The 13200-nt window shown below is 43.6% G+C and overlaps 1 protein-coding gene across 40 annotated transcripts in view; it reads right to left on the reverse strand.

Annotated features, from left to right (window-relative positions):
- Positions 1 to 289: 289 nt before the first annotated feature.
- The window catches only part of rims2a (regulating synaptic membrane exocytosis 2a), a 226296-nt gene continuing 213385 nt past the window's right edge, over positions 290 to 13200 (reverse strand). For 31 of the 40 annotated variants that reach the window (XM_029736320.1, XM_029736299.1, XM_029736302.1 and 28 more), the window contains 5 exons: positions 4003 to 4141; positions 3613 to 3725; positions 3333 to 3434; positions 2946 to 3085; positions 290 to 2828 (listed from right to left, as the gene is read on the reverse strand). In XM_029736320.1, the coding sequence (XP_029592180.1) occupies positions 2631 to 2828; positions 2946 to 3085; positions 3333 to 3434; positions 3613 to 3725; positions 4003 to 4141 (692 nt within the window). In that variant the 3' untranslated portion in view covers positions 290 to 2630. Of the gene's footprint in view, positions 2829 to 2945; positions 3086 to 3332; positions 3435 to 3612; positions 3726 to 4002; positions 4145 to 10455; positions 10893 to 13200 lie in introns of those variants that run through there. The other 9 variants (XM_029736319.1, XM_029736335.1, XM_029736332.1 and 6 more) reach the window with 4 other exon arrangements.

Here is a 13200-nt window from a genome sequence, read left to right on the forward strand (position 1 = left end):
AATAAAGATAGTAATGTGTGGATGTTGTGGAACAACCTACCTGGAGGAATAAAGATAGTAATGTGTGGATGTTGTGGAACAACCTACCTGGAGGAATAAAGATAGTAATGTGTGGATGTTGTGGAACAACCTACCTGGAGGAATAAAGATAGTAATGTGTGGATGTTGTGGAACAACCTACCTGGAGGAATAAAGATAGTAATGTGTGGATGTTGTGGAACAGGAAATAGTCATGCCCAGATAGATAAAAATTCTCTTGTATGTTGATATTGTTCGCTGGTACTCAGTGTCAGTGTAATATCCATTTTTTATTTGAAAAATAACTTACATAAATCTCTGTACTCAACCATACTTCACCAAGACATAGCCTTGGCATAAACACATTGCACCAAAACAAAAGAAAGAACAGGCATTCAAAAGGGTAAATAACATATGTCTTTGTCATCATGTGAGACATTATTCCTATTCCAAAATATTGTATTCATCTATTTGTGTTTGCTTGTTTTATTCAAATTTCTAATATGTACAATGTAAATCAAAAATGAAAGTATATAGCTTGTTATAGCAACAAGATAATAGATGGACATTAGAATGTATTGGTTTAACATGGAAAAGGAATAACGTCTCAGTTCATTTTCATTCAGACATAACTGTAAGATTCATATACCTCCCATACACAAGAAGCATTTATAATTACTAAAAATAAAAAATAAACTGGTCTTGGCTTATAAATAAACTAATAAAAATATATTAAATTAATTTTATTTTCGCAAAAACAAAAAAACTAAATTCATATAGTGTGGCAATATCCCATGTTGTTTGACCTTGTGTTTTGCTCATCCTCACAAACAGTGCCTGAACTACACAGCAATATACAGTACATAAGTTGTATGTTTGCCGCTTCTTGCTTGGATATAAATATCCTTCTTGCTGTACCAATACAGATTATTTTTGCATGTTAGTTAACAATACTGAAATAAAATACACTCGCAACCATAACTTTTTTGTCAACCTCCAATGAATATAAAATATTTTTCCATGTCATTCTTTTTGAAAAAGTGGAAATAAAATATGATCTAGGGGTTAGTGGAATATTTTGTTAAAACGTTTAAACAGTTTGGCCATGAAAGTAACTAATTCATTTTGTGTAGAATTCAATTGAAGGTGAGGGGGAAAAAGTAACGAAGTTGACATGCACTGTACAAGAAACTGCAAAAATCCCAAATATCCTCTTTATCAAAACATGCTGAGTTACTTTAAGGTGTGCCCAAGCCATGTTGCAGAAAATCCTTTTCAACATGCTTGTTAAACAAATCCCCAAAAAAGACATATTGAAACGATACAGAACTGTAAAAGAACCAACAGTCCTGAAACTCTGGACAATATCAGGGGGGTGCCCTGGGACCAGGGAGAAAAAGAGACGTGTACAATTTGCACATAATGTTTATCTTTATAAGGCTTGTAAACCTTTACAATGAAATAAATAATTGACATTTATTTTCATCATCACTTTGTCACATAAACAGTTTTTTTTGTTAAATAACTCCAAAAGTTTTTATTTTAGTTTCTCTTACTGTATGTATGTCTGCCAAACACAGACTTATGTTATGGATGGTCTAAAGAATGATAAACAATGTGTCTTTTTTTATCACGCTGTTGCATTCACTCGCCTTTGAAAACCATGCACTAGTGAAATTTATATTTAAAAATAATATAAATTGTTGAAAATGGCTGATCTGTTTTATTTGTTTTTCTTCTCTTTTTTTGCAAGTCGCAGCCTCAAGAAAATAATTTTCTTCTTTTTTTTAGCTAAATTTTTGTCCATGCAAAAAAAATCTTTTTTTTTTTTTAAATCTTCATTTAAATGTCATACAATATATCAACAGAGAAATAATAATGTTAGGTCATAAAAGTTAGTCTTGTTGTGGGTTCTGATCAATAGATTCTGGAGTGTCGATAGTACAGTAGCCACTTCTGTATTGCCTTTAGTAACTTTAGTATTGTCTCTCTGGTGTGATCTACTACCTATAGGTATTATGACTAGGGCCTCATATTCGGAGTTTGAGCTTTAGTTGGGACACCCCACCTCTCCAATTGCAATGATCCTCATAGTTCCATTTACACATCTAGCTAGGTCTGTTGGCTTGGCGTGACCAAGCTTCTGGACAGGACAACACTGTCAGTCACCCCTTCAGGTATACAAGTACATTGACAATAAAACAAACAAAAAACAAAAAAATTCATTATAAACAAAAACATGTATTTTTCATTCGAAAAGGGCTTCTGTAGAACTCATCGAGCGGGTTCCCAGTTCCGACCCCCATGGCTTAAGATTAGATGAAAACCTGGAATCGCTCGATTTAGAGACAATTCCTCGTGCTAAGGAGTCCGTTACGGCCTTCCAATCTGAGCTGGCGCCCCGACCCGGCCGAAGGAGCGATGCGCGCTACGCACAATGTGTGCGACATTTTGCTCAAAACACAGGATCACGTTTGCACCCCTAGAAACAGGCTCAGAAGACACAACATCAAGCATGCAGTGTAACCAGGGGGCGTGACCTGTCTGTCGCAGCATGTTTAACCTCAACACTGGGTGCTGCTGCTACAACAATGCTATCAGTCCACACACTGCTATGACCGGCTATCCAATGACGTTTGGGAAGCTCTTCTTGTCAAGGGGGCCAGGGTAGGGTCCACCAATGAGGAAGGAGGAAAGAGCTTGAACCAGCCAATCACCATGTTAGACAGGTCCAGCTCATCTAAAAGTATCTGAACCGCTCCCATAAAGGATTTATGGTCCATGCGTCCGTAGTCTCCCCATACGATGATCTGTGGAGAAGAGGGTTTATTAGACATGTTAATATAATATTTTATTATAGAAATGTTTAGAAATGACGTGTGAACTGTGAAGTATTTATCAAGGCCTTGTAGAACGTAGAAGTTTACCTGTAGAACTTTCCCTCCAGGAGCCTCTTCGAACGGCAGTTGCTGCTGGTAAAGGGGATCCAAGGTTTTTCTTGCTACTTTTGTTTTCTTTTTGGCTATGCAGGCTCCGTTTTCCAAAAGATACACTTTTACATACGGTGCTATGAAGAGAAAAAGAGAGACAGAATAGTTACAATACTATTGGCAGCATTGTCAGTTGATTCAAGCTCTGGTTACCGTAGTGACCATTTGGTATTAGCATGAAGTTCGGGGCTGTGGGTTCTATTCTATTCTACTCACATACAGGATACAAAAAATGTATGTACTCACGGTACTGTAAGTAGCTTTGGATATATGTGTCTGCTAAATAGCATATATTAATATATTATACATCATGCAGTAAATTACCTGGCAGTGCCTTGGAACCTGGTTTTCCCACAAGGCCACGGGCTCGGATCACTTCCACCTCCAGCGCTCCTTTCTTGTCCACAATTCCAATCTGGATGTCACCTGAACAACACACACCACAGCCAACACAATGTCAACACTCCATTCACACAATACAGATATCCCTTCCGTATGGGATGGGGTCGCTAAAGGCGTCTTGACACGTAAATCAAATATATAATTCATTAATTCACTCAGAATCTCTTGATACAACATTGTTCCAGGAATCTGATCCACCCACCCATGGGTGGTGTAGCTAGCGTCTGTCGTCCAACCAGCTGGGCTGGGCCTAGTCCATCCAGGAAGTCAGAGAACTGGGCGTCGGAGGACAGCCTCACACCAGGGAAGATCAGGCTGGAACGGAAGGGAGAGATGACACAGGTAACTATGGAGACTAAAGAAGAAGGCCTCAAAGCTTGAAATTGCTTATTTAGAGTTTGGCAAGATCCAAAAAAAGACAGGAAATTCAAATGAGCACCCCAAACCTACATTTGACCTGTTGATGACTTCAATGAGACTTCTTGTAATAAGTGAAAATGCTATGTCTACAATTAACCTACGCATACCAATGTGATAATGTGCATTGGGGGGATGTACATTATCAGATTGGTATGCGTTAGACTTCACTTACTTTCCCTCGGAGCTGTAGCTGTTCATGCTGCCGTCGGTGGACTCTCTGCTGGCCTGCCGAGTCATCCTGCTCCTCATCTCTACGGCCAAGCCCGTCTCTGTGCTCCTCTGTACGGTGCTACGAAGCTTCTTCCCACCGGCTTCTGGACAGAACGGAGGGACAGAGCGGGAGAAAGAGATAGAGCGAGGGAAAGAGAGAGAGGGGGAAAGAGAGAGCAGGGGGGAGAAATAGTTAATACATTGCTCTCAAGTGTGTGCTTTGCTTTCGAATTACATACAGTAGGTTAATTGTAAACATAGCATTTTCACTTATTACGAGAAGTCTCATTGAAGTCATCAACAGGAAGATCACACTTCCACTCTATGGCAATTCTACCATGCACCCTATTCTCAGAGCACTGCAACTTCCATGTGATAATTTAGCAAAGAGACTTATTAAACATAAAGTGCCATATTACAGTATCTACAGAAATATTTTTTTTAAAACAGTTGTGTGCGCGTATGTGTGTGAGTGTGTGTACATGTGTGTATGCGTGTGTATGTGTGTTCGTGTGTGAATGGGCTAAACAGAAGAAGACCATGTACATCCCTCTTCCTGCCATGCCAGAGCACCGGCTGCCTGCTCTGCAGGGTTCTTGCTCTAGCTTAGAGTCTCTCTCTCTCTCTCTCTCTCTCTCTCTCTCTCTCTCCCCCCTCCATCCCTCTGTTCCACCTAGGACCGTTCAGTGTCTGGACTCCCACAACTGATACAAGGAGACAGCTGACCGCCCTCATTAGACCCGCTGAACATCTCCTCCAATCTATGTGACAGCAGGCCCTGTGTAGGGCACATGGCCAGGACGTGGCTGGAGCTGTGTGGGGCCTGGAGGCCCAGGAGAGGGATATACTGGAGGTAACTGTAGGAGCAGGTTCTGGTACAAGTCTGGAGAGGGATATACTGGAGGTAACTGTAGGAGCAGGTTCTGGTACAATTCTGGAGAGGGATATACTGGAGGTAACTGTAGGAGCAGGTTCTGGTACAAGTCTGGAGAGGGATATACTGGAGGTAACTGTAGGAGCAGGTTCTGGTACAAGTCTGGAGAGGGATATACTGGAGGTAACTGTAGGAGCAGGTTCTGGTACAAGTCAGGAGAGGGATATACTGGAGGTAACTGTAGGAGCAGGTTCTGGTACAAGTCAGGAGAGGGATATACTGGAGGTAACTGTAGGAGCAGGTTCTGGTACAAGTCAGGAGAGGGATATACTGGAGGTAACTGTAGGAGCAGGTTCTGGTACAAGTCAGGAGAGGGATATACTGGAGGTAACTGTAGGAGCAGGTTCTGGTACAAGTCAGGAGAGGGATATACTGGAGGTACCTGTAGGAGCAGGTTCTGGTACAAGTCTGGAGAGGGATATACTGGAGGTAACTGTAGGAGCAGGTTCTGGTACAAGTCTGGAGAGGGATATACTGGAGGTAACTGTAGGAGCAGGTTCTGGTACAAGTCTGGAGAGGGATATACTGGAGGTAACTGTAGGAGCAGGTTCTGGTACAAGTCAGGAGAGGGATATACTGGAGGTAACTGTAGGAGCAGGTTCTGGTACAAGTCAGGAGAGGGATATACTGGAGGTAACTGTAGGAGCAGGTTCTGGTACAAGTCAGGAGAGGGATATACTGGAGGTAACTGTAGGAGCAGGTTCTGGTACAAGTCAGGAGAGGGATATACTGGAGGTAACTGTAGGAGCAGGTTCTGGTACAAGTCAGGAGAGGGATATACTGGAGGTAACTGTAGGAGCAGGTTCTGGTACAAGTCAGGAGAGGGATATACTGGAGGTACCTGTAGGAGCAGGTTCTGGTACAAGTCTGGAGAGGGATATACTGGAGGTAACTGTAGGAGCAGGTTCTGGTACAAGTCTGGAGAGGGATATACTGGAGGTAACTGTAGGAGCAGGTTCTGGTACAAGTCTGGAGAGGGATATACTGGAGGTAACTGTAGGAGCAGGTTCTGGTACAAGTCAGCCACTGCAGAGCTCTACACAAGTCACATGACAGGGCTTTTTGCAGAGAACTAAAGAAACAAAATGGCCGTTCCTTCAAATACAAAAATGCATACGGGGTACACCGGACTTATTAAAAGTGTCAAATGGTAAAAGGTGAACTAATGGGTCTGTCTTGTCTCTCAGTAAGGAATGCAGGAAGCAGAGTTATTGAGTTCTAGCAGTGTTATTGTTTAACTCTGAGGATAACCAGGGTAAAGAGAATGAATGTAAAGAGAGCTAATTTATGTGTCAGGCATGACCACTGGCCACACACTGTCAGGGAATGCACGTCAACATAGAGAGTGAATGTTCCTCACTCAATGTTTACATACGTAAGAGTGGTTCTGCTTTATCACAGGAACAACCTTTCTGAGGGCAACACACAGAGGGGGTAATAAAGCCCTCTATAACCAAGACTTCTTACAGTTTGAAGATTGCTCAACAAATCCCCATACTCTGTATTCAAATAAACTGCAAGTAATCTGGCATATATTCATATTGTCCTTAATGCAATTTCCCTCTCTGTAACTTGTGTGTGTGTGTGTGTGTGTGTGTGTGTGTGTGTGTGTGTGTGTGTGTGTGTGTGTGATTTCAAATGCCTTAATTATACTCTGGCTACTGTCCCTGCCTGCAGCTCCTCTCACTTCCTGTCTGCCTGCCTGCCTGCCTGTCTCCCATCCACAGGAAGTACAGACTCTTAGAATCAGAGGAAGATAAGCCTTTATTACTCAGGCAGGACCTCACCGCTGAGGCCAGAACCCTGGCATCTCAGCTATTCAATGACATCCGCCTCCTCAGCACTGACAAAGCAAACTGGATTCAGAAAAGCTGACAGTGACGTCTAAAGGCATCTAAAGACCTGCCAGTGTGACAGACAGTCAGGATCCCGCCATGCAGCGACCACCTAAACACAATCAATAAGCCATGTGCTGAATGATCAGCTGAATGAATCAATGAACATTCATTCGGATTGAATCAAAGCTAAGGTCAACCTGACCACTGTATGTACCGCAGTTAGCATGCATATGGTTGTATCTGAGGTCATTATGGATGGCAATACTAATAAAGGAGGAGAAGCTAATCTATGAAATTGCTTTTTAATGGCCAGCCAACAGTTTTTAATGATGCAGTTTATACCTCATTGGAGTAATGCTGAATAAAAGTGTGTGATTATGATGAGACTGTAGGTGCCATGAGCCAGGCCACACACACACACACACACACACACAGGCTTTGCCGTTGTCATGGTTTGTTATTAAGGTAGAGTATTAAAAAGATTACGGAGTGGATTTTATAAAGCTCACCCAGACAGATATATTCAGTCAAATTAAGCTACTACCATTGAAAGTGCATTCCATACACATCATTAAACTCCATATCCCACTAAAAGGGAAAACAATATAGAAAAATATGTATTCTGGAAAGACATAAGGATCTGTGAAAGACAGGGGAAAATGTAAAGCATTCAGAAAATGCTGCGGTGCATCCAGCCCTAGCCGTGAAACACTCCTCAACGAAAACGCGTCACTTTGGAGTGGTAGAGATATATGGGCTCTGGGAAAATCAGAAAACGTCATTTTCCCAGAGCCCATCTAGATGCTAGAACAAAACCTTCATTTGAGGAACTATTCTCTGCTGGAGTCCTAAGATACTCTAAGATACTGTCTTCACGTAACATAAACTACACATCACCTGCAGTGTCACTTCCATCCGATCAAATGACTTTACAAACTTCATCAATACAGTTCGTGTCATCTGGGAGAAATGTTTATGAACAGCAACTTGATTGGACACACATTTCGGGTCGACAACTCTAGTACCTGTAACTCCAGGTAAGGAAGCATTAAAGTCAGTATCTACCCAGAAAGGAGATTGAGATGAAGGGGACTGGAGACATTTCTCCCGTATTATCTCAACATTCCAGTGGATCATGTCTATTTCAGAGGAGTCTATTAAAGTCTATTTATAGGAGGAGGGTAATACAATCCCCCTAACCCAGCTAATATAAGCACAGCTAATACAATCCCCCTAACCCAGCTAATACAACCACAGCTAATACAATCCCCCTAAGCCAGCTAATATAAGCACAGCTAATACAATCCCCCTAACCCAGCTAATACAACCACAGCTAATACAATCCCCCTAACGCAGTTATTACAACCACAGCTAATACAATCCCCCTAACCCAGTTATTACAACCACAGCTAATACAATCCCCCTAACCCAGTTATTACAACCACAGCTAATACAATCCCCCTAACCCAGCTAATACAACCACAGCTAATACAATCCCCCTAACCCAGCTAAAACAACCACAGCTAATACAATCCCCCTAACGCAGTTATTACAACCACAGCTAATACAATCCCCCTAACCCAGTTATTACAACCACAGCTAATACAATCCCCCTAACCCAGTTATTACAACCACAGCTAATACAATCCCCCTAACCCAGCTAATACAACCACAGCTAATACAATCCCCCTAACCCAGCTAATACAACCACAGCTAATACAATCCCCCTAACCCAGCTAATATAAGCACAGCTAATACAATCCCCCTAACCCAGCTAATACAACCACAGCTAATACAATCCCCCTAACCCAGCTAATATAAGCACAGCTAATACAATCCCCCTAACCCAGCTAATACAACCACAGCTAATACAATCCCCCTAACCCAGTTATTACAACCACAGCTAATACAATCCCCATAACCCAGTTATTACAACCACAGCTAATACAATCCCCCTAACCCAGTTATTACAACCACAGCTAATACAATCCCCCTAACCCAGCTAATACAATCACAGCTAATACAATCCCCCTAACCCAGCTAATATAAGCACAGCTAATACAATCCCCCTAACCCAGCTAATACAACCACAGCTAATACAATCCCCCTAACCCAGCTAATATAAGCACAGCTAATACAATCCCCCTAACCCAGTTATTACAACCACAGCTAATACAATCCCCCTAACCCAGTTATTACAACCACAGCTAATACAATCCCCCTAACCCAGTTATTACAACCACAGCTAATACAATCCCCCTAAGCCAGTTATTACAACCACAGCTAATACAATCCCCCTAACCCAGCTAATACAATCCCCCTAACCCAGCTATTACAACCACAGCTAATACAATCCCCCTAACCCAGCTAATACAACCACAGCTAATACAATCCCCCTAACCCAGTTATTACAACCACAGCTAATACAATCCCCATAACCCAGTTATTACAACCACAGCTAATACAATCCCCCTAACCCAGTTATTACAACCACAGCTAATACAATCCCCCTAACCCAGCTAATACAACCACAGCTAATACAATCCCCCTAACCCAGTTATTACAACCACAGCTAATACAATCCCCATAACCCAGTTATTACAACCACAGCTAATACAATCCCCCTAACCCAGTTATTACAACCACAGCTAATACAATCCCCCTAACCCAGCTAATACAACCACAGCTAATACAATCCCCCTAACCCAGCTAATACAACCACAGCTAATACAATCCCCCTAACCCAGTTATTACAACCACAGCTAATACAATCCCCCTAACCCAGCTAATACAACCACAGCTAATACAATCCCCCTAACCCAGCTAATACAACCACAGCTAATACAATCCCCCTAACCCAGCTAATACAACCACAGCTAATACAATCCCCCTAACCTAGTTTTATGAAAACATCCTATCTGGATTATCAAACATATTCACAACACCCACTCAGAAATAAAACAGCTATAAACACACACACACACTAGACACCAGAGACGAGGTTAACACAATATCTAAATCTATTCTACCGCCCACACCAAAACAAATAGTGATTCATTCCAATCGAGACAAGACAAGCATGCTTGCCATTGGTAAGCGAAGTCGATGAGGGTGCCAGACAGTGTTTCAGAACAGAACATCAGATCTAAATCAGTAGCCAATGACACGAACAGGGAAGTAGCTACTGAAGTACGAGAAGCCTCTCCAAAAACACACTGAGCATGCCCATCCACCAGCAACACAGTACTGTACCACAGCTAATACTACGACAGCCTCCACCCTCCCCGTGCTCCCTCTCCCCCGTCAGGTCATCAGTCAACCATCAGTCCCTCCCTCCCTCCTTCTCCTCTATCCCCCGCTCCATCTCTCTCCACCCCTCCAGCCCTTCGTCTGCTCCCTCTCTTCCTGCTGCCCCTCTCCTTCTCCCTCCCCCCATCCCATCCCATCCCTTTGCACCCTCTCCCATCCCTCTGCTCCCTCTCTCCCCCCTCAGCTCCTGCCTCTCTCCCCCCTCAGCTCCTGCCTCTCTCCCCCCTCAGCTCCTGCCTCTCTCCCCCTCAGCTCCTGCCTCTCTCCCTCCAGCAGCAGCAGAAGCTGTGTGTGTCTGCCTCAGTGTCCCAGGGTTAGGGACATCTCGTCTTACCTCCGTCCTCCTCGTCGAAGGAGTTCATGCAGGGGAAGTAGTTGGCCAGCGCCTCGAACGACGCAGACAGGCTCATCTTGCTCTGGGAACGCTGCATGCGCATCCCGGACCCCGGGGTGCCAGCCGCTGCAGTGGCATCATGCCCCTGCCTACCCATGGTCACTGATCACCCACTGATCACCTGAGTCAAGTCGCCTTCTAGCGGAGGTTACAGGTTTCCAGACAGCTCTACCGTGCACCGAGAGGATAACTGAAGAACCGGTTGAATGCTGAAGCCCAAGAGCAGACTATGGTGCTGTAGTAGCAGAATGGCTCTCTGATGTAGCTCTTTGTGTTGTCTCCCTGTGCTGCGTAGAGTGAGACTGGGTCGAGAAAGAGCTTGCTTGCTTCTCTGCGCTATGTGCCTGCTACTCAGCTCCACTCCCCCCTCTCCTCTTCTAACGCAATTGGGAGAAGGGGGGGGGGGGGGCAAACTGCATCCTCCTCAGCCAATCAGAGGGCTCGCTGCTCAGGCGCACCTCGGCTGCCTCTCCAGGCAAAGGAGCTCTACCCAGAGATACAACTCACTGAACCTCACTGGCTCTTCTCTCTCTCGCACACACGTACGGATGCACAAACACACACACACACACACACACACACACACACACACACACACACACACACACACACACACACACACACACACACACACACACACACACACACACACACACACACACATGCATGCATGCACAAACACACACACACACACACACATGCATGCACAAACACACATACACACACACACACAAACGCAAAGACATAGAGGTCCCTGTGACAGCCAGCCATTAGGGGCATAAACAACCCTGACCAGCTATTCCACAGAGAGGGGGGTGGGGGGGGGGGGTGTTGGCCACATGCCGGTCACTCACAGTTCACGTGATAGATCTCCATCCCCCTCCCACCCTCACTCCCCAGCAGCGCAGTTCTCTTCAGTGTTTTTCCACCAAAGATTGCAGCAAACCCCATTTAGCCAGCTATCCCATTCTCTGTTTACATACCCATGAATCATCAGTACAGCGGCTCTGAAATTAATGCCATTATCGAAGGAGAATTCACTTGAGCTAGTTCAAATTAACCATCTATTAAAAAATTGTCATTTGTGAGAGAATCTCACAAAATGGCTGTCACCCGAATTCTTGTCTTTGAGACATCACTTCCTTAAACATCATTTCAAGCACCTACGCTACAACATGGACTGTTTGAATTAGTCGCCATAAACACTGCAGAGTTCATTATGGCCACCTCTGGCATCTCTCTCTTCAACCTGAGGCAACAGACATCCTCTAAACAGCTCACTTCAGTACTGGGAGTGTGTGTGCTGGGACAAGTTTGGACCAGCTTGGACCATCCAGCCAGAACCACTTCAGTCCAGATCTCACAGGTGGTTCCTAACACCCTTTACAAAGTTTCTGAGCACAGTAAAATTAGATTGGAATGGCATGTGGGAGAGATGCCCTCTATACCAATCTAGGACATCAGGCTTGGTGAAGAGAGAGCCAAAGTGTCTGTAGAGGCAGGTTAGCACTGAAACAACAGACAGCTAAATTGTGCTGTTTTAACTATCTTGTCAGAAAACCAACTGCTGTGCTTTTTCTCAGAGAAACTGGCAGAATAGACACAGTACTGGCCAATTACTGAACAAGCACGGAGCTGCTCTCCTTTAAATATAGCATACCTCTGGGCTACAGTCCCTCACTGGGAATAAAAGTCCTCACTAAGAGAAACACTGCAACCTATTTCCACGAAACAAAATCACCCCATTTCCCCTTTTTGTCCATTGAATGACATGTTCTCATCTAGGTCAGATGAACTAGTAAAGGAAATTATACAGAAGAGAAGAACACCGTCTGAACCAACTGGGTCATTTTAATGCATCATCTGACTGTAGCAGTTTGGAATATGATAATGATTCGACCAGACAGAGTTAAATATGTGTACTAAACTCTTTTGACTTTCGTGTAAATCCTGAATTGTTCTTAACGGGAAACATTTACCTTTTTAAGAGCACTAAAGTCAGAATACAAGTCATTGTGTATTAATGAGGATCCTGCTAACACCTCCCCCTACGTATCACAACCATCAGACACACACCATTAACGTTGAGGAAGGTGATCCGGCTCTGAGAGCCAGAGGCTTCATGTTTTGGAGTGGCACCAATAATTATTGGATCATTATAATGAGTAAGGTCGCACTAACAAGCCAAAAGTACGTGCATCTTTATATTGCTGGACACACTCATCACTACAGGAAGAAGACAGAAGAGAGCGATAAGTGCAGTTTTGTTAAATATCCTCGTCACTTGACATGGCAGAGGGTGATGTGTTCTGTTGTTCTCTGAGCTCTAGTACTCTACTTAATGCTTGGCTGACCCCTGACCCCTTGTTCCATTAGTTCTATAGAACTAAGAATACCCAACTACATTCTATATGTTTCAAAGAGTAAAGGACTTGCAGAGAGGTAGATTACTACAGCACATGTCATTGAAAGCATCAGAGGAAACTTATTCTTCCCTGTAAAGAATCCTTCAACCATGAGGTTGGTGTGGGGATTATGACAGGACTGACATGTCTAAATGTAAAATATTCACCTGAGTGGCAGATTGTAAGAGATGCATCAGATTGGAGCTGATATATAAACATTATAAGTAACCCACAAACAAGGTCTTAGTAGGGAAAAATATCTACAGTATATAGATACACA

This window comes from Salmo trutta, chromosome 37 (genome assembly GCF_901001165.1).
Source record: "Salmo trutta chromosome 37, fSalTru1.1, whole genome shotgun sequence".
Taxonomy (NCBI): Eukaryota; Metazoa; Chordata; class Actinopteri; order Salmoniformes; family Salmonidae; genus Salmo; species Salmo trutta.